Raw genomic sequence first — 23292 nt, 5'->3', positions numbered from 1 at the left:
ATAATTTCCCACTGACCGAAGCCGACTATATTTTCCTACCAAGTACCTTTTCAAGCATGCTAACTATATATCCCAGGTACAATTCCAGTTTCCAACACAAACATACAAGCAATATCTTAACAAGCATAGTAACAAGATAAACATATATCCCTGATCATGCCAATTTAACATTATCCCCTATATATATTTACCTATATATAGAAATTATACATATATCCCTGATCATGCCAATACAACACACAATAACCACTCACCTTGATTGGTTAGGAACTTTCCTTTCCAAAGTTCCTTAGGTTTCCTTGGTTTCCCTTTTGAACCCTAAATTCCAGATTCAAATATCAGTTTATATTACTCATAGTTATAGACCTTATTTTAAGATACTTCCTTCTGTAAACATGTTCTAAAATGTCTCAGAAAGCTTACCATAAAATATTAGCTCAGAAATTCTCGTGGTTTGGCCAGAATCTCAAAATCTTCAAGACTGGCCCAAGCTTACCTGACAGCCTGACCCTTCTGTCCTTTTCTCACTTTCCAGCCCGATTCCTTAGATATTCTTCTCCGGCAGCCCTACCCTGAAAACTAGACTCTCCTAGATTTTAGATGGCTTTAGAATCACTCCAAATCATAAGTATTCTGGGAGAAATCCTCATTTCAAGTTGATGCTACTTCCTGTCTTTTCTGCCCGACAGCATCTCCCCTCTTGGAACTTCTTGACCAACGCATGGTCTTGCTACCAACGCATGTGTTCTTCCATCAACGCATAGTCTTCTCCCAATTAGTCCTCACACACTCTTATTTATGTCCTTTGAACAGAATTTGAGTTCTCATTTGAAGTCTTGGCCCTATTTATAGGCGTCCAAGATTGCTCCACGGCCGACACCTCCTACTTGGCTGCATGTCCAAGTGTCTTTTCTTCACACCATCAACGCATTCTTACATCAGTGAAAGCCAAGGTTTCTTCTTCTCCTTTCACCAATGCATAGCCCTCATCCTTTACATGTCTTCTTATGCATCCATCTAATTTGCTTAATGTTTAAGAATTCCTCTTAACAAGCCACATGTTAAGATGACGACTTTGCATGCGTCTATCAACTCTCATATGCGTTAGTCAAAATTGCACCCATCCATTGCCGCAACCTACCTATGTCTGGACACCATCAACCGGCACATGCGTCCACAAACCGTTGGATGACCAATGCATAACACATCACCAACGCATAGCACATCACCAACACATAGCACATTACCAACTCATAGCACATCACCAATGCATAATGCATCACCAATGCATAGTGCTGCCACGTCCATCGCGTCCATTGCATCCAACGCATCCATCATCCAACGCATCCAACATCCAACGCATCCAACGTATCCATCATCCAACGCTTTCATCATCCAACGCATCCAATGCATCCAACGCATCCAACAAGCCTATGCATTGGTCTAACCTCTAAGGCATGCATCACTCTTGACCCTACTTCAACTTTTCCCTTTGCCCAAGTAATCTCTCCAAAATCTTATGGCCAACGCATAGCAATGCCTAGTCCAATGCTTAGCCAATTTTTCATCAATTAAAGCTTAACTAAAAACTACTTAAGGAAAATCTATTCAAACCTAGAAATTTCCTTCACTTCAACATAGAATTTAACTTCCACTTGCTTAAGTAGGAAAAATGGAAATCCAGATTTCACAAAATCTCATTTACATTAATCCTCCATTTGATGTACCGATCATCATATATAATCAAATCTCCTCTTTTCAATTTGAAAATTTCAAATCAATACCAAAAACTAATTCTCAACTTGAATCCATTGAGCTACCAAAGGGACCTTATGAACTTGTAGCTCGAAGCTCCAACAGTAGGTGAATTACTAACTAAACTCTTTAATCACGGGATCCGCCATCCGTTAACTACTAGGAACTCCACTAAAGACTGGTAGCTCCACTCTCCTTACTACAAATGTATTATGTGTACATATCAACCAATCAATAACGCGATAATCCTTCACAGATCGCTTGTAAGTACAACTAGGCCAATAACCGTTATGCTCCTGTAGTTACATCTAACTCCTTAAGTACCACTGATCCCTCTAATAAATATAAGTCATAGTCCTACTATGACTGAGTCCTCTCTTCCAAATAGCAGTTTTGGCCACTATGTTAAAGACTCGGAATCAGCTCTTAAGGGAGCAATCTATCTACTTACCTCTGCTCCGAGAAAGAAGTGAATTCCATCTTGTGTAACTGAGTTCCCATCTCCCAAATCAGACAAATCCCCAAAAAGGTAGGCATGTTGAGTTGGCAATCTGACCACTCTCACCCATACTAATCAAAGGACCGCCTTCAAAGGCAGAAGTTCCCAAAACACTCAGGATTGAGGTCATGTCACCTATAGTCGTTTAGGTGAGATGTAAGTCTCAAGTATCAACAGTGTTATATAAAGAGACAAGTCATCTCGTGGTCTGGTCTTATACAAACTCTTTGTATAGGACACCCCTGCTCGCATGTCTCCACATGAATGGTCAGGATCTACCATCTGTAGTAGTTCACCCACTTGTAAACTTCTACAAAACGGGTCGTATCCGTAGTGTCACCAAGATCAGGTATCCCTCATTAATACTTATACTACAGATCTATTTAGATTATCACTTAAGGCATGATTCACTTGTATATCTTATATACATGCTTAAGTTTTCATTCAATAACCATGGAGCTTTGTTTATTGGATATGAGTAAATACCAAATAAAATAACTCTTATTTTATTCATAACAATGTATACAGTTTAGAAACTACGAGACTCTGAGAGAATTAGGACACCAATCCCAACAATCTCACACTTGTCCTAATGCCTCGGGAGACTAATGTACAATACATGAATAATTACAAGTACAATATACAATAAACTAGGGCATACTCTATACCCCAGTATCATCTCCCACTTACCCTAGACAAGATGCTGCATGTCCCATACACCCAAAGATTCCAGATGACCCTCACACACTTTAGCCGTGAGAGCCTTTGTAAACGGATCAACAACGTTGTGCTCCGTCACAATCTTCATGACTATCACATCACCATGATGCACAATCTCCCTGATCAAGTGGTATATTTCCATTCGATATGCTTGCCTCAACGATGACTCTGAGGTTCCTTCGAATTTGCCACAGTTCCGCTATTATCACAATAAAGAGTGATCAGAAAATCCATATTTGGAACAACTTCCAAATTTGTAAGGAATTTCTTCAGCCAAACAACCTCTTTAGTTGCTTCACAAGCGACTACGTATTCGACTTCCATAGTGGAGTCTGCGATGCATCCTTGCTTGATGCTTCGCCACACTACAACCCCTCCATTCAGAGTGAACACTGACCCTGATGTCGATTTACGAGAATCTCTATCAGTCTAAAAGTCAGAGTCGGTGTATCCTGTAAGGATCAGATTCTTATCTCCATACACGAGCATGTAGTCCCTCATTCTTGAAGTGGCGTAAACTACCTTTATGCCTTTCCACAACTCAAAAGGTGTTTTAGAAACACTTTTCGAGGGAACGTTGTTCAAAATGTAGCATGCAATCTCCACTGCAAAACCCCAAAACGAGTCTGGAAGATGGGTATAACTCATCATAGACCGAACCATGTCCAACAAGGTTCTATTTCTCCTTTCTGATACACCATTCTGCTGAGGTGTACCTGGGGCCGAGAGTTGGGGCGTAATCCCATGTTCTATCATATAGTTCTGGAATTGGAGGTCTATATACTCTTCACTAGTCTGTTGACATTTACTTTATAGTAGGGATTGTCAGTCGATATCAGTCCAATCTAGGATTAGATCACTTGGCGGCAGTCAAAACCTCCTCAAGTATCTTTGGAGAACGAGGGACTATATGCTTGTGTATGGAGATAAGAAATTAATCCTTACAGAATCCACAGACTCTGACTTTCAGACTGATAGAGATTCTCGAAAATCGACACCAGGGTCAGTGTTCACTTTGAATTGAGGGGTCGTAGTTTGGCGAAGCATCAAGTAAGGATGCATCGCGGACTCCACTATGGAAGCCAAATACGTAGCCACTTGTGAAGCTGCTAAATAGGTTGTTTAGATTAGAAAGTTCCTTACAGATTTGGAAGTTGCTCCAAATATGTCTTTGTCGATCACTCTCTATTGTGATAACAGTGAGGCTCTGGCAAATTCTAAGGAACCTCGGAGTCACTAAAGAGGTAAGCATATCGAACAGAAGTATCATTTGATCAGGGAGATTGTGCATCGCAGTGATGTGATAGTCACGAAGATTGTGTTGGAACACAACGTTGTTGATCCGTTTACAAAGGCTCTCACGGCTAAAGTGTTTGAGGGTCATCTGGAGAGTCTTGGTCAACAGGACATGCGACACCTTGTTTAGGGCAAGTGGGAGATGATACTGGGGTATAAAGTATGGCCAAGTTTATTGTATATTGTACTATTTTTATGTATTGTACATTAGTCTCCTAAGGCAATAGGACAAATGGGAGATTGTTGGGATTGATGTCCTAATTCTCCCAATGGTCTCGTAGTTTGTAAACATTTTGCACACATTGTTATGAATAAAATAAATGTTATTTTATTTGCATTTACTCAAATCCAATAAACTAAGATCCTTGGTTATTTCATGTAACTTAAGCATGTATGTGATGTGGTACGATAACCGGTCTTTGTAGATGTTACAAGTGTTATAAGTGTTATAAGTGCTACAAATGGTCTGATCTTGGCCATTCATGTGGAGACATTTGAGCGGGGGTATCCTATACAAAGATTTTGTATAAGACCGGACCCCGAAATGATTAGTCTCTTTATATAACGCTGTTGATAATTAAGATTTACATTTCACTAAAATGACCATAGGTGACATGACCTTAATCCTGAGTGAGTTGGGAACTCCTGCCTATAAGGGTGGTCTTTTCATTAGTATGGGGTGAAAGTGGCCAGATTGCTAACTCAACAAGCCTACCTTTTTGGGAATTCATCTGATTGGGGAGCTGGGAACTCAGCTATACAAGACGGAATTCACTCCTTCTCTGAAGCACGGATAAATAGATAAATTACTCCCATAAGGGCTGATTCCGATCTTGAACATAGTGGCCACACCCTCTCTTTGGAAGAGAGAACTCGATCATAGTAGGACTATGACGTATTGTTCATTAGAGGAATCAGTAGTACTTAAGGAGTTAGATGTAACTACAAGGGCAAAACGGTAAATTGGCTTAATTGTACTTACGAGCGATTTGTAAAGGGTCATCACACTATTGATTGGTTATATGGTCACAAAAATATATCTGTAGTGAGAAGAGTGCAGTTGTCGATCTTTAGTGGGGTGACCAATAGTTAACGAATGGTGGATCTCGTGACTATATAATTTAGTCAATTATTCACATACCGTTGGAGCTTCAAGCTACAGGTCCATGAGGTCCTCTTCGTAGCTCAATGGGTTCAAGTTATGAATAATATTTTAGGTTGATTTAAAGTGTTCAAATTAACAAGAAGAAATTCAATTGTATGTGATATAATTGATATGATGTATTAGATACATTAATTGGAGGAATTAATATAAATATGTTTTATATTAAATACCATAAAATAGAAAAAGAACTATACATTATATGTTTCATATGATGAAATATTAAAACTATAGATATAAATATAATATGATAAGTTGGTTATCATATTTATTTATAATATATTAATTATATGATAATTAATTTTTTTTCTTTAATAATCGAATTGAGTGGGAGGTTATTGGAAGTTTTATGGTAACTATGAGATAAAAAGGAAGACTGTTTTCCAAAAATTGGTAGTTGATTCATTTCAGAAAAATCTCATGAAAAAGGCTATTAAGTAAAAAGTGTTTTTACTAAGCGATAGCGTTAACAGCATACACGATTGAGCTAAGAGTTAACTATACGATAGTTACTCGTTTGATCGTTCCTACAGGATCGAGTAGCAAAAGTCTATACGATAGGCTTCATCTTCTAAACGATCGAGTACATCGTCCATACGATAGACAGTCTTCATTATCTCCAACTTACTCGATTGTATACCTCATGTCTTCTTCAATCCAAGTTTATACAAAGCCGACAACTCATGGATTCTCACACCGAGAATACCAAGGTAACCATTATGGTGGTGTTCTAAATTTGTTCGTGGATCGAGTCGGACTCGAATGGGTTTGAGGAGCATCCAGTTGTTCGTGTTGTTGGCTGTTTCGTTCGTTGCGTTCGAGAGCACCGTTGGACACATTGGACATTGATCGAGGGATACTTGTAGTTCTTCAAATGTACGCATACTTTATCCCTTATATCTTTTGGTAGCATGCTGTAATTTCGGTTTATGCATAATCTGTTTGTTTCCGTTTAAGTCTGTAAAATGTTTGTGTTTATTCTGAATGGAATTTGGAACAATCCACTTCCGCTACTCAAAAGGATCTCTGATTTGATTTTCTTCAAGAGTTTGTTGGATTGTATGTCCTGAAACTCACAGTTTGTAATATTAAACATATTCTATTTGCAATAATGATGTTATTGGTGTTTATTCAATAAAACTGTTATTGAATATATAAATTACACTTGTAAAGACTAAATCTAATAATCAAAGATCCATGGTTATTATATGAATACTTGGACTTTATATGGAGACAGAAAGATGGATCAAGTTCAAGTAAATAGCCAAAACGGTCTATAATATATGAATAAGGTTGGGTACCTTATTCTGGTAACACTATCGAATGCGACCTACTTTGTATTTAGCATAAACAATGTGATCTTAAATCGTTCATGTGGAGACATGCAAGTGGAGGCATCCTATGCAATGAGTTTGTATAAGACTGGACTAAGAAACGAGTCACTCTTATTTTATAACACTGTTTATTGTTTAAGACTAACTATTTCAAATTGATGACCTAGGTAACTCGACCTTAATCCGGAGCTAAGTATGAATTCCTGTTTATTCGGGATTATCCTTAGATTTTCATAGGTGAGGGTTGACTCAACAGCTTGGCTCAATAAGCCTTCTATTTCAGGGGTAAGAATAGTTGGGGACATAGGGTGCAAGACAGAATTCACTCCTACCCGCTCTTAGGGATAGTAGAGAGGTTGTTCTCCTAAGTACTGATTCTAGGTCTTGAACAAGGGGCCCCACCCTCTCATTGGCCCAAGAGGGACTCACTTTATTGATTGGATCACAAACCAATTGTTCATTAGATGATCAGTGGAACTTAAGGAGTAATATGTAATCTCGGGGGTAACACAACATTTTGACCCAGCCATTATTACGAACAATATGTGAAGGGCCAACTTACTGATTACGGTTAAATCAAGTGGACAAAAATATATCTACAGTGAGGGGAGTGCAACTACTGGGCTTTAGTGGAGTGACCCGGTAGTTAACGAATGTCGATTAATTCGGTTTAAAGAGTTTAGCCAATTAATCTTGGATAGTTGAAGTCCATGATCTGTAGGTCCATTAGGTTGCCCTACTAGCTTACAAGTGGATTAAACCTTAGAATAGAGTGATGTATTTAATTTGAAACGTTCAAATTTGAATCAAATGAATTAGTGATTATATACGATATAATTGCACGTTTAATTATCGAATTAAACGAAATTGGAGGATTAGATAGTATTTAAATTTGATTTAAATATTAATTACATGAATCAAGATTCATATTTGGGATTGGTGTTTGATTAATTTAATATTCGATATTAAATTAATATTAATTAAATTATTTAATTAATTATTTAAGAATTAATTATAGAATTAATTTGGTATAAAATTAATGATTTTTTATTAATACTAATTATAGAATTAATATTTTGAATTTTCTAATTAATTTTGAAAATTAGTTTCAAAATTAAAAGTAAAATTGTTTTTTAATCTGAAAATCAATTTTTAAGTTAGAAAATTCCTTCTAGTGGGTTGATCCCACTTTGACAACTCAATCTTGACCTACTTCGTGTCAATTTCATGTGAGTTCACATGGTATGCTGAAAAAGATAATTCTCAGCCTTGTTAAGTTGAGAATTCAAGCCATGCGAGATGAGTTTTTTCTGTTTTTGAAGAGAGGAGAGAGTTTTCTATCTCAAGAAATAACCAAAAGTTCTTTCCCTCTTAATTCCCAAAAATTTAGCTAAATTTGATTCCCACAAATCAATCTAAGGTCCTAGAGAATAGTAAGGAAGATCAAGTGGTGGTTTAAGGAGATTGCAGTTAAATTTGCTGAATTGAAGAGTTCTATAAAGGTAATTTCTTAAAATCCTATTTTTCTGATATGAGCATGCTGTCTTATTTGCTAAAATTGATTAATTAGTCAGCTTATTGATCTTGATTTCTTCAGCTAGTTGCATGCTAACTCCAACATATTTTTTCTCTATAAATACAACCATGCATTTCATTCCAAACCATTCACTTCATTCCAAAGGGAGGTCAATTATTGAGAAAAATCTCTGTTACTTTCATATTTTTTTAGTTGTTCGCCGTTGTGCATCCGCTGGCCATCACCGCTTGCCAAATTTTTATTTGGTGAGTTGTTGATGATTTTTCTTTGGATTTCTTGATTGATTCTTTAGTACACACTGAATTCCGGACCAAACTTGATTTACCCATAAGATTTGGAGTATCAATTCATGTTTTTGAAAGTCGTTAGTGTACTATCAATAAGTTCCATAGCTTTATGCCGCATAAGTGGTGAGTATTAAGACTACATAACGTTTTGGATTAGTTATAAATGTTGGAAATTGGATTTTAAATCATAAATTATGGTTTATATGTAGATTTAAATCTTTGAGCGAAATTTGGAATAAATTTGGAGTAAACAAAGCGTTTGAGACATTAATTCAAGTTTTTTATTGGATGTTGATTTCTTGGATTAATTTTGGAATTTCAATTCGAGGTAAGAAATCTTATTATTGGAACCGCCTTCGTGTCAGGTGATAAAATTAAAGATAATTTTGATGGTTCTAAGACTACATGATATTTGATTAGAGAGGAAATATGAACATATGAATGTCATGTTTGATATATGTGATAAGAATGAGCATGATCTTATTTTATAAGATATTTTACAAGAATGTAAGAGCATGACTCTACATCTTATTTGACATGTATGAGGATGAATGAACTTTATGTTATGGTTTATGTGTGGGACTCTATTTTATGATGCATGATATTTATGTTAGTGATAGTTACCCCCTACCTGTAGACATGTACCTACTAGAGGTTTGTATTTCCTTTTGGATTCACCAAAGGTTTTTGTTTCCTACGGAATTCACTAAAGGTTAGTGTCTCCTTTGGGATTCATCAGAGGTTAGTGTTTCCTTTGGGATTCACCAGAGGTTTTTGTTTTCTCTGAGATTTACCAGAGGTTAGTGATTTCCTTCGGGATTTCATTAGAGGTTAAGGATCTCCTTCGGGATTTTACCAGAGGTTAGTGTCTCCTTCGGGATTCATCAGAGGTTAGTGATCTCTTTCAAGATTTCATTAGAGGTTAGTGATCCCCCTTTGGGATTTCACCAGAGATTTGTGGGTACATCCCATCTATGATAAGCCAGGTTAAACTATTCACTAGATGGCCATCGAGGATTAGTAGAGGTTTTTGCATGTCTCACTAGAAAGTTGCATTTTATTGGACATAAATGCATAGCCCGACCCCAGTAGTGGAGTTACTTACTGAGTATTTTAAACTCATACTTTCTTATGTTATGTTTTCAGGTAAGAGCCAGGATAGACCGACGAATGACAAAAGGAATCCGTGATCATGCCATTGGGACCAAAGAGATGCTTCTGCTTATGTTTTCATGTTTTAATATTTTAAGTTCTAGTATTGATGTTTGAAATGAGAGTTCATTGTTTGAAATTTTTATTTATAAAGCTTCAAGAAATTTATTTTGAACTTATATTTTAGGGAAACCCCGATAAAAAAATTTCAGTTATTTAGATTTTACAAAAAAAAAAACTATTTATTAAATAAAATTCTTTTAATTCTAGTTAAAATTTATGAGATGGTTGTTTTGAGATTTATGCTTGCATATAGTAACGACCTAGTATAAGTCCTAAGAAGTCGGGTCATTACATTTATTGAGTTGAGTTGTGCTCACTTTGACAGTAATTTTTTTCCCTTAAATATACTTTGAATATGTTTATTAATGTACTTAGACATAGATACGTGTTGACATTACATAGGTTGACTAGAGTGAAGTAAGTGTTAGAAAGCACATATTAGGTGTCAAAATAATAGTAAGGACCAAAATACTAATGTTTCACAAATGTCCTAAACTTTAATAATATTCCACAACTAGATTTTAGTAACATTTTGAGACATTTTTAACATATGATATCCTCTCCCATCTTTTAATTTTGTAATATTTTGATATTTTAGGATTTACTACTAATTATATAAAGATTCCATTTTTTTGAAATATCATTCATTACACTATTTTATGAATATATGTATTTTGTTTTCCAGATTTACATTTTTGAATCATGGTTGTATACATGACTATTTTGTACTTAAAACTAGTTAAATATAAATCTAATTGATGAAATTAATTTCCTAAAATGGTTTTATTCTCCTTGTCTCCACTTATTGTTTGGTTACAGTCTAAATTTAATCTTCCAATTATAAAATATATTATTATTATTTTTTTTAGAGTAAAATAAAAAGTGGAGAGATTCGAACCACAAATATTTTTATCCTTAATAACATTCTATATGTAAGTGGAGTTATATTCACTTTAACCATGATTTTATTATTATTGTTGTGAATTTGAGATACACAACAAGAAGACGGATATAGAGAAAATATAATATAATAATATATTTATATAATAATATTAAATATATAAAATAACTAAAAACTTAAAATTATTAAAATTATAAAATTGGATAATATGAAAATTAGTGGAATTTTGAAGTGGAATTCTCACCAATGTATATATGATTTTAAAATCCACCAAATGCCACTATTTATAGACAAAGTGGCAAGTAGGATGTGGACTTACATGAACACCAAGTATGAAAAATTACAAGGCACGTGGACAACATGAAGCGTGACACATGACTTTGGGACACTAAGCAATGGACATCTATTTATTATTATAATATTCATAATTCTCCCCCTTAGATGCCCATATATATATATATATATATATGAAATATGCCTTGTTAAAACCTTACCAGGAAAAATCCAATGGGAAAAAATCCCAGTGAAGGAAAAATAGTACATATTTCATATAATACATTCTCCTAAAAGAATACAATATATTTACTCCCCCTCACGAAAACATCATTTAAGATCTCTGCATCGCCGCATTCTAATGTTGTGCACCAATTTTTCAAAAGTTGTGGTTGGTAATGCCTTCGTAAATAAGTCTACCAGGTTATCCTTCAAACAAATTTGTTGTACAGTGATGTTGTCGTTTTCTTCAAGATCATGAGTGTAGAAAAGCTTCAGTGAGATATGTTTTATTCTATCTTCTTCACTATATCCTTCTTTAATTTGGGCTATGCAAGCTGTGTTGTCTTTGTATAATATCGTTGGGAGATTCTTGTTAGAAGACAAGCCACACGTTTCACGAATGTGCTGAGTCATTGACCTTAGCTATACACATTCTTGACTAGCTTCGTGAATTGTAAGAATTTCAACATGATTTGAGGAAATGACCGTTATAGTCTGTTTCACCGATCTCCACGATATATCAGTTCCTCCACTTGTGAACAGATAACCTGTTTGATATCTAGCTTTGTGTGGATTAGATAAATATCCAAAATCTACATAATCAACTAGATCAAAATTTGATTTATTTGAATAAAACAAACTCATATCGATTGTTCCTCGGAGATAATGAATCATATGCTTAATTCCGTTCCAATGCCTTTTTGTAGGAAAGAACTATATTTAGCTAATAAATTGATTGAAAATGCATTGTCTGGTCTTGTACTATTAGCAAGATACATAAGTATACCAATTACACTAAGATATGGTACTTCAGGACTAAGAAGTTCTTCATTATCTTCTCGAGGTCGAAATATATCTTTCTTTATATCTAATGACCGAACTTCCATTAGAATATTTAATGGATGTGTTTTGTCCATATAAAATATTTTCAAAATTTTTCCTGTATAAGTTGACTAATGAATAAATATTCTATTTGCAAACCAAGGCAAAATTTTGTTTTTCCAAAATCTTTCATCTCAAATTCTTTCTTAATACTATTGCCTTTGAAAGCTCTTCAGGAATTCAATTATATTCAAGTCATGAACATATATAGTTATAATAACAAATCTTGATTGTGATTTTTTTTATAAAAACACATGGATATATTTGATTATTTTGATATCATTCTTTCAATAAATATCCACTCAGGCGATTGTACCACATCCTTCCTGATTGTTTCAATCTATATAGTGATCTCTGTAACTTTATTGAATATCATTCCCTGGAATTCGATGTATATGTTTCAGGTACTTTAAATCCTTATAAGATTCTCACATAAATACCATTATCAAGATATCTATATACATATGCTATGACTACATCCATAAGATGCATATCCAGACTTTTATACATAGTCAAGCCAATTAAATATCTTAATGTAATTGCATCTACCACCGGAGAATACGTCTCCTCAAAATCAATACCAGGTCTTTATGAAAAACCTTGTGCAACTAGTCTTGCTTTATATCTTGTGACATCATTATTTTCATTTCGTTTTCTCATAAATACCCATTTGTATCCCACCGGTTTAACACCGTCTGGTGTTCGAACTACTGATCCAAAAACCTGACGTTTTGAAAGTGAGTTTAATTCTGTCTCGATTGATTCTTTCCATTGAAGCCAATCTTTTCTATGTCAAAATTCTTCAACAAATTTTAGTTTAGGATCCTCATTTTCAAATATAATATCAAGAGCAACATTATACGCAAAAATGTCGTCAATAATTACATTAGTTCGATTCCATTTTTTTTCCTGACATGACATAGTTTATTAAAATCCCATTATTATCTTTAGGTATTTCACCTTCCTCACTAATCATGTCAAGAATTTATTTATGGGTATTTACATCCCCATCCAAGTCTTTTTCATTATTAATTAATTTTCGTTTTCGAGGATTTTTATCTTTGGAACCCACTGGTCTATCACGCTTCTGGCGTGTTCCAGACTTATTAGTGACAACTTGTTGTGTTGGGATATCAATTTTTGATGGAACATTTGCAGCTGGTATATGTGACATAGTTACTTTCTTTGCATCTATAAATGCATTTGGTAATTGATTTGCTATATTTTGCAAATGAATTATTTTCTGAACTTCAAGTTCACTTGATCTATACAGGGATCTAAATGAGACAATAATGATTCATTTCATATAATTTCTTTTTCCAACTTCTTAATTTCTCCCTCCTAATGTTGGAAAATTTGCCTCATTAAAATGACAATTAGCAAATCATGCAGTAAATACATCACCTGTCAGAGGTTCAAGATATTTGGTCATTTATGGAAAATCATATCAATATATATTCTTAACCTCCTTTGAGAACCCATCTTAGTGTGTTGTGGTGGAGCAATTGGAACATATACTGCACACGCAAAAAATTCTCAGATGGGATATATTTGGCTTATGACCATAAGTTAATTGTGATGGCGTGCAGTAGCATGTCCTCATACAGATGAAGGAAGCTTAATTCTCATAAGTAATGATCTTGTAATTAATTGCGAACGTTTTATGAATGATTTTGCTAAACCATTTTGTGTATGAACATATGGTACAGGATGTTCAGCACTTATCCCAATTGACATACAATAATTATTAAAAGTTTGGGATGTAAATTCACCAATATTATCAAGACGAATGGTCTTAATTGTATAATCAGGAAATTGTGCTCTTAACCTAATTATTTGAGCAAGTAATCTTACAAATGCAAGATTTCGACTTAATAATAAGTTGACCATCTACTGGATGCATCTATTAATACCATAAAATATCTAAATGGTCCACTTGGTGGGTTAATAGGTCCACATATATCACCATAAATTCGTACTAAAAATGCAGGTGATTCAGTCCCCACTTTAGTTGGTGATAGTCTAATTATCAATTTTTCTTTAGAGCAAGTATCACATGATAATTCATTAGATTGAAGAATCTTCTAGCTCTTCAATGGATGTCCATTTGAATTCTCAATAATTCTCCTCATCATTATAGATCCTAGATGACCAAATTGGTCATGTCAAATTGTAAATATGTCTGGATTCATGAACTTCAGGTTCATTGTTGCATATGCTTCAATTACTCGTATATGAGTATAATATAATCCAGAAGATAAAGCAGACAACTTTTCCAATAAACGTTATTCATTTAAGATAGTGGATAGGATTTATAGATATTCCACATTATTTTTACTATCAGTCTCAATATGATAACCACTGCAACGTATATCTTTAAAACTTAGAAAATTTCTCTTTGATTGACTAGAGAACAATGCATTGTCAATTGTAAATTTTGTTCCTCTAGGTAAAATAATATTTGTTTTCCAAAACCTTCGATCAAGTTTGCTGAACCTGATATTGTATTTACTTTTGCTTTCATCATTGTCAATTTAGAAAAGTATTTTTTATTTGTAAGTATTGTGTGTGAAGTTGCACTATCTACCAGACATAGATCTCCTTTGCTTATTTTTGAAACATCCAACATATGAAAATGATTCATGTTTTTTCATTAAAAGAAAATAATTACAACAAGAAAAACAATACTTAAAAAAACAACATGAAGATAGATAAAAAAAAAAAAAAAAAAACATTAAGTCTAAATATTATCAAAGTCAAAAGAAACACTTGATGTGCCACCAACTGTGTCAATCTTCTCTTCAGGAGATTCAAAGAAGTCCACCACATCTAAATTTCTCATATGGGATGGGTCAAATATGCCATTATCCTGGTATGCAAAATTTGCTTCCACATTTTTCTCTTTTTCCTTTAGGGAGGCTTGATAAAGGCTAACTAACTGTTTTGATGCACAACAAGTACGTGACCAATGCCCAGTCATTTCGTATCGTAAGCATTTATTTTCAACACTTTTGAACTCTTATCTTGTGGAGTTTTTCATTTGTGATCATCATTTTATGTGGTTCTTTTGAAAACGAAAATAATAATTATTTCTTCCTTTGCCATGGTCACAACCTCAACCACGATTATTATTAAAATTCACAGCATTCACTTTAAAAAATGGTGTCGTTCCGATTGGTCGAGATTCATGATTTTTCATTAATAACTCGTTATTTTGTTCGACCAAGATAAAACATGAAATTAATTCAGAATACTATTTAAAATATTTCTCTCGATATTGCTGCTGCAGGAGCATATTCGAGACATGAAATGTAGAAAATGTCTTCTCTAACATATCATCATTAGTAATTTTTTTCTCCGTATAACAATAATTTTGAACTGATTTTAAATACTGCGGAATTGTAATCACTTACTGATTTAAATCTTGTAGCCTCAAATGCATCCACTCATAATGGGCTTTAGGAAGAATAATTGTCTTTTAATGATCATACCTCTCTTTCAAAATTTTCCACAAGATATGGAAATATTTTATTGTAAGATATTCCATTTTTAATCCCTGAAGATGATGATGAAGGAAAATAATAACTTTTGCTCTGTCGGATGTCGTATTTTATTTTTTAATTGTTTCTCCAAGATTCAAAGCATCTAGATGGATTTCGACATCAAGTACCCATGACAAATAATTATTGTCGTTAGTATCAAAGGCGACAAATTCTAATTTTGTGAGATTTGTCATGACAACACTATAATAAATTATTGTACTTATGTTAGAAATTTAATAGATATTGAATATGAAAAATAACATTAAATTTATTAATTATAAAGAAGAAGGAAAAACCGACATACCTTTAGGAGCTACCTTTAGCTGAGAAAACAAAAGGAGCTCGTGCTGATAACGTGATGTGAATTTGAAGAGCTTAATGAGAATATGAATATAGAGAAAATATAATATAATAATATATTTATATAATAGTATTAAATATATATAATATAATATAAAATAAAATAACTACAAACATAAAATAAGTAAAATTATAAAATTGAATAATATGAAAATTCGTGGAATTTTGAAGTGAAATTCTCACATGTATGTGTTATTTTAAGATCCACAAAATGTCGTGGCAGTAGACTAACATGCAGAAGTGGCACATGATTTTGAGATACTAAGTAATAAACATCTATTTATTATTATAATATTCATAATAATTATTAGTTTTTAAGAATTTGAGATTTTACTCGAAAAATGTATTACTGTTATTGTTTTTTAAAAAGATTATTATTATTATTATTAAAAATCTACAAATGACCTATATAAAAGTAAACGTCAACGAAGTCAATGAAATAAATAGTTTTCTTTTCTTTTTCTTTCTTTCTTTTTTTTTTTTTTTTTTTGAAAGAGTCAATTAAATAAATACCAATTAAGAGCCATCGAACAAAAGTAGATATCTACACCACAATCCCTCTGGCAGTTACGTTTACAATTCGCAAAAATTACGTATTTTTTAAATTCAAAATTCATAAAAAGAAAAAGGCCAAAAAATAAAAAAAAAATAAATAAATAAATTCTAAAAAGAAAGAGAAAGGAAAGGAAAACTTCTCCGCCGTTGCCATTTGCCCCGCGTTTGCTTCTCTGTCATCCGTTCATTGCGTTTTCTCCGAATAACTACCGAAAAGCCAAAACCGAAGAAGACCCAACAAAGCCAAAGCCAAACCTATCCCGCAAATTCCACCCTGTCTTTTCCTTTATTCTTCCATTTCTCTTCCCGAAGCCCAGGAGAGGCATTAACCAGAAGGTAATCCATTCCCCTCCCCTCTAAATTCGCTTCTCGATCTGTTCTTCTTTGATTATTTTCTTTTCCCGTTTCCCCAATCTCTCATTCCTTTCCTTCTCTTTCAGTTTTCCTCACCCTCAATTCCGATTTCTGTATCTGGGTTTTGATTTTCTGGAACAGGGTTGAATCTTGGGCTTTTTGTGTTTTCTGCTTGTTGGGTTGTGAGTGATTTGTTTTCTTTTTCTGTTTCTGTTTCTGGGATTTGATTTGGTTTGGTTTGGTTTTTAAGGGATCAATCAATCTCTATCTGGGTTTGTGTGTTTATTTTCTCTTATTTTTGCTTTGCTGATTTTGTTGGGATTTTGAATTTTAAATCTCTGGTTTGATTGATAATGGACGGCCGAGATCATCATCGTTTTGGTTTAGTGGTAAGAATCGTTGGAATCTTTCTTTCATTTGATTAGCTTTGTCATTACATGCAATTGTTTTTTTCCCATTTGAATTAGTGTTTCAAATTTCCATTTATATGCATATCTTCTTTATCTCTTCGTAACATTAGTTTCCTGAAAGGTGGGAAACTTTCAAGCATTGGTTCGGGGGTCTTGATGTTAATTTAAAATTGGTTGTGGGAGGGGATATTTTGGCATTGTTGTATTTTAAAATAGTTGGAATTGGCTGTCGTTCTACTATGACTGAAAGTTGGATTGTTCAAGGATGTGATCACATTTAAGGGTGGGGGTTCGAGTTATGTGGTAATAAAATAATGTCGAGATTATTAAGGTAATATATAGTTTGACAAGGTGAGCTATAGGTGGAATAGAAACATCTAACGCATTCTTCATCAATGAATTCTTGAGTATATCTCAACCATTATCATGAGGAACGTTGCCCCTTTTTTTGCTCTTTTGTCATTTTTCTTTTGCCTTCCATGAAAAAAATTAATTTTCTCCTTTGAGCCTTCGTGTTTTTTTTTTTTTTTTTTTTGGCTGTTCACATTAAGCAAAAGGATATCTTGCAGATCATTTCTGTTTGACTACTAATAATCTGTCTCACATCTTTAAAACAAGAGAATTGTTTTTATTAGAGCTTTTGGTTACATGCAGGCGCATGCCCCTCCTCCTGGTTACTTCGTACGTTTGAAGAATACAGGTACTAAAGACGATCTATATCTAAGTAAAAGGGATAGAATGCGCAGGTGGCTTTGTTGTACTTGTCAAGTTGAAGAGGCCTACCCATCAGCAGAAAGTGAGCACCTGAAAAGCCCACGAAGTTATGGAGATGGTAATACTCTAATCTATCAATTGATGCTTACACCATTTTATAGGATTTGCGGTGAATCTTATCTATGTACTCTGAAGTCTTTGAGATATCGATATTGTGTAAAATTTATTTAGTGTTTGGAATAATTAAGTTAACTGGATTTCTTAAATGTGCTTATTTTTTCTTTTTCTGTTCTCTCATCGAGTATGTTAGTTGAAATGACGGCACTCAATATCATGGAAGTTGGATTATAAAGTTAACGAAATTAACATTTCTGTATGTATAGTATACATGCGCCGTTGTCTCTCCTCTGTATGTATAGTGTATATATATTTTTTGAATATTTGTAGGGAAGTATTAGGATATCTGGGCCACGTTTGTCTTTAGTTGAGGAGTTTGTTAGTGCCTAGTGGGATGGTTATAAAATAGAGTAAGTGGGAGACTGAGAGGGGTGTAGGCAACGCTATTATGTGGAAAACCCTCGATTTTCTCAAAGATTCAATTGTTTGGGCTTGAACTTGCTTAGAAAGATGTCCAAGATCCTTGATTTCTTGTTAAGTTGTTTCTAAATTGTAGATACAATTTCTATTCCAATTCTTTGGTTCCTATCAAAATGGATTAAAGTACTTTGATCTATGAGAATGAATCTGGAGTTTTTGGAAGTTCATAATATTTTGAAGGTAGTGATTGAGGGAGGCAGAGGTGGGTGGAGTCCAAGGGGGAAAATCTGAAAGAAACAAAATCATGCTTAGAATTAGATGGAGAGGAGCCAATAGAGAATGGTCAAGGTTGTCAAAAATCAAAGATGGAGGATCATTGCATGGAAGCAGATGGAGTGAGAAGTGGATTGATTTGTATATGGGTTGGAAATTGCAAGTATAAGTGTGGCATCCTGAGGGCTATCAAATTGGGATACTTGATTGCAGGCAATGTAACTGGATGAAAATGTTGGAAGAAGGATAATTGAAGGGATCCAAGAAGAAAGTTTAGTGTTCATCATTGAGATAGCAATTGGTTACTGAACATTTTACCTTCTCATTGGAATTAGAGAAGGAATTTATGGTTCTGGCAAGAGAAGTCTAAAGGAAGGGTTGGTTAGGTTTTCCAAAGCACTTATTGTAAAGAAGAAAGAGGAAGTGCTTTTTAGGAAGGCTACTTGAAACTGAGAATAGAAAGAGAAGGGTTAGATAAGGTTGACAAATGAAATAGAGTTCATGGAGAAGAAGAAAAACAAACTCAATTCATGTCATTTTGGGCAAGGAAAACTGAAGAAATCCACGAAGAGAGGAGAATTGATATCTGGACAAAAGGAATACCAAGAATGGGGATGCCAGGTGGGTTTAATTATGTTTGAGCCTTTGAGGAGAAGATGCAGTGGTGGCCAAGTTAAACAGTTGAAGGTTTCATTATGCTTTTTGTTCAATATATGCATATATGTATGGGTATACAAAGTTACAGACAGCCTTCTATTGATAAGAAAGAGGTTAAAAAAGGTAAGCTCTTAATAGGAGTTGAGGATATTTTCCATGACTTGGGAAATTGATGAGTGATCTGAGGAACTAGTAGGAGGAATTTAAAGAGGCAAACGAATCAGAGAAAAAGGTGAAAGATAGAAAACAGTTATCTTTATCGATTTTGCCCCATTTACTATTCCTGTATTTGCTTTGGGAGACTGGTTGACCAATCACAATAGGAGGACAAGTGTGTTTCAGGGGGCAGAGTACTGTTTGGAAAATTAGTAAGGAAATTCCGGGAATATGATTGGATTATTTGGGACATTTAGTGGTTATAGAAAGAGGAACCGAGAGGATTGAAGGCAAAGAACAGTTCAGTTTTAATTCCAGTTCTGTAGTTCCTACCAGTTAATTATCACAAATAATAATGATATTGGTTGATTGCCTTTATCTCTTGTAATATTGGAGGTTTATTGTGTATATTCATCATTTATGTATGTAAGATTTTTTCCTTATTGATAGTTGGTCTTTCTTCTATTTAAGAATACGTTGTATCTGATTCATTATATAGAAGAATAATATAACACTACTTTCTTCCAAATTTCAACTTGGTATCAGAGCAAGTGTCCAAGAGGTTGTGTGTTCAAACTCTTGCAATGTTACTTTCTCTCCAATTAATATTAATTTCCACTTGTTAAGTCTTCTTCATCTTTCTAACCCACAGGTAAGGGAGAGTGTTAGATGATATGATATAAAATTTACCTTCACCCATCAGCTTAAGTTTTTGGGTCAATCGGTGATTTAACATGGTTATTCAAACATACCATTTGTGAAGCATATTTATGAAAGTTTCATTCTTGTCTGAGGCAACTCTTGGGTCATGGTATAGCATAGCCATGCTATATCATGAAGATAAATGGAAGGGTGAATCTCAATAGCCTTTTGGCACGTGTTTTTGGTTTTTGGCTTTATAACCTTGTTTCTTAATATGTAGGATTTTGATCTCCGTTGTAGCCTTACCATATCCATATGCTTCTTAGATGTTCCCTAACCCCTGTTTTGGATTATCTTGTTGTAACTCTGCCTTGTTTATGATTTGTCTTGTATCTGGGTTACTATTTTGTATGTGATGTTCTTTTTGGATTTAAGAGCTGTTGCTTTGTTTATGATTTGTTTGCTGTGTGATTTAAGTCTTATCTTATATATTTTATGCCGGTTAGGTCACAATCACAGGGGCTCAAAAGAGCCAGCTCCTGTCAAACCTGAAGCACCAAAAACTCCACCTCCCATAGAAGTGCCAGCGGTTTCTCTGGAAGAACTGAAAGAAAAGACTGATAACTTTGGGTCCAAGGCATTGATTGGTGAAGGATCTTATGGTCGAGTTTATTATGCTAAGTTAAATGATGGGAAAGCTGTGGCAGTAAAGAAGCTGGATGTTTCCTCTGAGCCCGACTCAAGTGTTGACTTTTTGACTCAGGTTTGTCTTCAGTATCGATGTAATAGATTTAGCACATTACAAATCTATCATGTCCTAGATACATTATTTTCCTGGGTCCTGAGTCCTGATTCCTTATTCCTTAATTGTTTATGGCATGTTTCAGGTTTCTACAGTCTCAAGGTTGAAACATGAAAATTTTGTTGAGTTGCATGGATATTGTGTTGAAGGAAATTTCCGTGTACTTGCATATGAGTTTGCAACTATGGGCTCTCTACATGACATATTGCATGGTACACCACCATATTAAGTTCAGTCTCTTAGTTCAGTTTCATATAGGCCAGTTAGTTTCACGAGTTGTTTCTCTACACAGGTAGAAAGGGAGTGCAAGGGGCACAGCCTGGTCCGGTGCTTGATTGGATGCAGCGTGTGAGAATTGCTGTTGATGCAGCTCGAGGATTGGAATACTTGCATGAGAAGGTTCAACCTTCTATCATACATAGAGATGTTAGATCCAGCAATGTGCTTCTCTTCGAAGACTTCAAAGCAAAGATTGCAGACTTCAACCTTTCAAACCAGGCTCCTGACATGGCTGCTCGACTTCATTCTACTCGAGTTTTAGGAACTTTTGGCTATCATGCTCCTGAGTAATGTTTCTGAAATCTCTTTTCTTTGGGGTTTCTTACTTTCTTTCTCTCCTAAATGTCGACTTCTCAATGGAGACATTTACTCTGTCCTTTTTGTTCATTGGAATTTGGATAAGTAGCTAGGAAGGAAGTGTCCTGATGCTCAAGTCTCTCTTCTCCAGGTATGCAATGACTGGACAATTGACACAAAAGAGTGATGTCTATAGCTTTGGAGTCGTTCTACTTGAGCTTTTAACCGGGAGGAAACCTGTTGATCACACCATGCCTCGTGGGCAGCAGAGTCTTGTTACTTGGGTGAGCACATATGGCTGCTTTCTTATTGTTCTTCAGTGTGCTCTTGACTTTTTGTCTACAGCTGCTCAAATTTTAGGAGTCTAAAAGGATGGTTTTCTGTTTGTTCAAGGCTACTCCAAGACTAAGTGAAGACAAAGTTAAACAATGTGTTGATCCAAGGCTGAAGGGTGAATATCCCCCCAAAGGAGTTGCCAAGGTAACTTCTGTTTCTATTGCACACATTGTTGTTTTCACTAATAGAATTAGCATTGCAGTGAAATAGGTAGATATTACTACGACATTGACTTTGGTATTATGGTTATTGCAGCTGGCTGCTGTGGCAGCTCTGTGTGTGCAGTACGAAGCCGAGTTCAGGCCAAACATGAGCATTGTCGTCAAGGCTCTCCAGCCGCTTCTAAAGCCACCTGCCCCCGCTCCGGCTGCCGAACCTTGAAGTAAATTGATCTCAGTTTTCTTACTCACTGTTGATATATGTGAGCGCCTACATTGCAAAGTTTGCTTTCATGGTGACCATATAGAATTCATAATATTCATTATTTATTCCAATTATTATTGTTGTTTTTTTCTCGTGAAGATCCTCGAGTCATGTTTGGTTGGATTGAAAATAGGTTGGTTTTCTTGTAAGCAATTCTTCTTGTGTAGCCTGTTGGTATAGCCCTCGGTTGTTAAAAATGTTCTCACCCTTTCGCTTTTGGAGTCATCAAGTGAGACTCAGTGGGAGTGCTGCATGGTGTGCTGGAAAAACACATATGGACTATTGTTTGCTTTCCCTCACTCTTGATATTAATGGATATGGGTTGGTTTTTTCGGTTGTCAAGGAAAATAGTGTTATTTATTTATAATTTATTTGCTCTTGCTTTTAAGTACTTACTTCGATTCTCAAAGTTCGATCACTCTACTCTTACATGTCTTTCAAGTGCTTATTATCTTGATTAAGAGATCAAATGTTTGAATTCCTCCTCTCCTAATCTTAATCTTAAAAAGAAAATAAAATTGTCAATCTAAACTTGTACCTAGCTAGAGTGATTAAGCATTTGTACCTTGCCATCAGGTGGTCATTGACTTGAAGTCTCACATTCACCTTCATTTTTTTAACCAATTAAGTTAAAAGGGAAGCAAAAATCAACCAGGCAAATTTAAAATCTAATTGCACATTTTTCATTATTTTAATAACTCAACTTCACAGCAAACTCAAAAGAATCTGTTGGTAATGACTTATAAGTACTTAACCATTTTTTATACTTAAAAATACCTTTTAAAACAAAGTCATTTCCAGCCATGTCATTTTCATCCCCAAACGCATTAACAAAAAGTCCATATTTATTGAACAAATTGGTTTTCCCAATG

At 34.6% G+C, this 23292-nt stretch overlaps 1 protein-coding gene across 2 annotated transcripts; it reads left to right on the top strand.

Annotated features, from left to right (window-relative positions):
* Positions 1-16523: 16523 nt before the first annotated feature.
* LOC120085809 (protein CYTOSOLIC ABA RECEPTOR KINASE 5-like) lies at positions 16524-22762 on the top strand. 2 transcript variants are annotated; one of them, XM_039042019.2, is made up of 8 exons: positions 16524-16876; positions 17959-18136; positions 20790-21046; positions 21171-21297; positions 21378-21651; positions 21813-21945; positions 22055-22141; positions 22253-22762. In XM_039042019.2, exons 2-8 carry the CDS (start codon positions 18043-18045, stop codon positions 22376-22378), a joined length of 1098 nt encoding a protein of 365 aa, XP_038897947.1. In that variant the 5' UTR covers positions 16524-16876; positions 17959-18042; the 3' UTR covers positions 22379-22762. The 2 variants fall into 2 exon arrangements, with proteins under 2 accessions (XP_038897947.1, XP_038897939.1); XM_039042011.2 differs by having other exon boundaries at positions 16690-17283.
* The last annotated feature ends 530 nt before the right edge of the window (positions 22763-23292 follow it).

This window comes from Benincasa hispida, chromosome 1, assembly GCF_027475165.1.
Source record: "Benincasa hispida cultivar pf3 chromosome 1, pf3_genome.v1.1, whole genome shotgun sequence".
Taxonomy (NCBI): Eukaryota; Viridiplantae; Streptophyta; class Magnoliopsida; order Cucurbitales; family Cucurbitaceae; genus Benincasa; species Benincasa hispida.
Note: the sequence above shows the minus strand (reverse complement) of the source record. Positions and strands in the feature narration are given on the sequence as shown.

What these genes read in the sequence shown, in the direction of transcription:
- LOC120085809 (XM_039042011.2), top strand. Translation starts at nt 17,248, where the DNA reads ATGGACGGCCGAGATCATCATCGTTTTGGTTTAGTG. An exon ending in CCCACGAAGTTATGGAGATG is followed by an intron (nt 18,137 to 20,789) that starts GTAATACTCTAA and finishes TATGCCGGTTAG; the next exon opens with GTCACAATCACAGGGGCTCA. An exon ending in GTGTTGACTTTTTGACTCAG is followed by an intron (nt 21,047 to 21,170) that starts GTTTGTCTTCAG and finishes GGCATGTTTCAG; the next exon opens with GTTTCTACAGTCTCAAGGTT.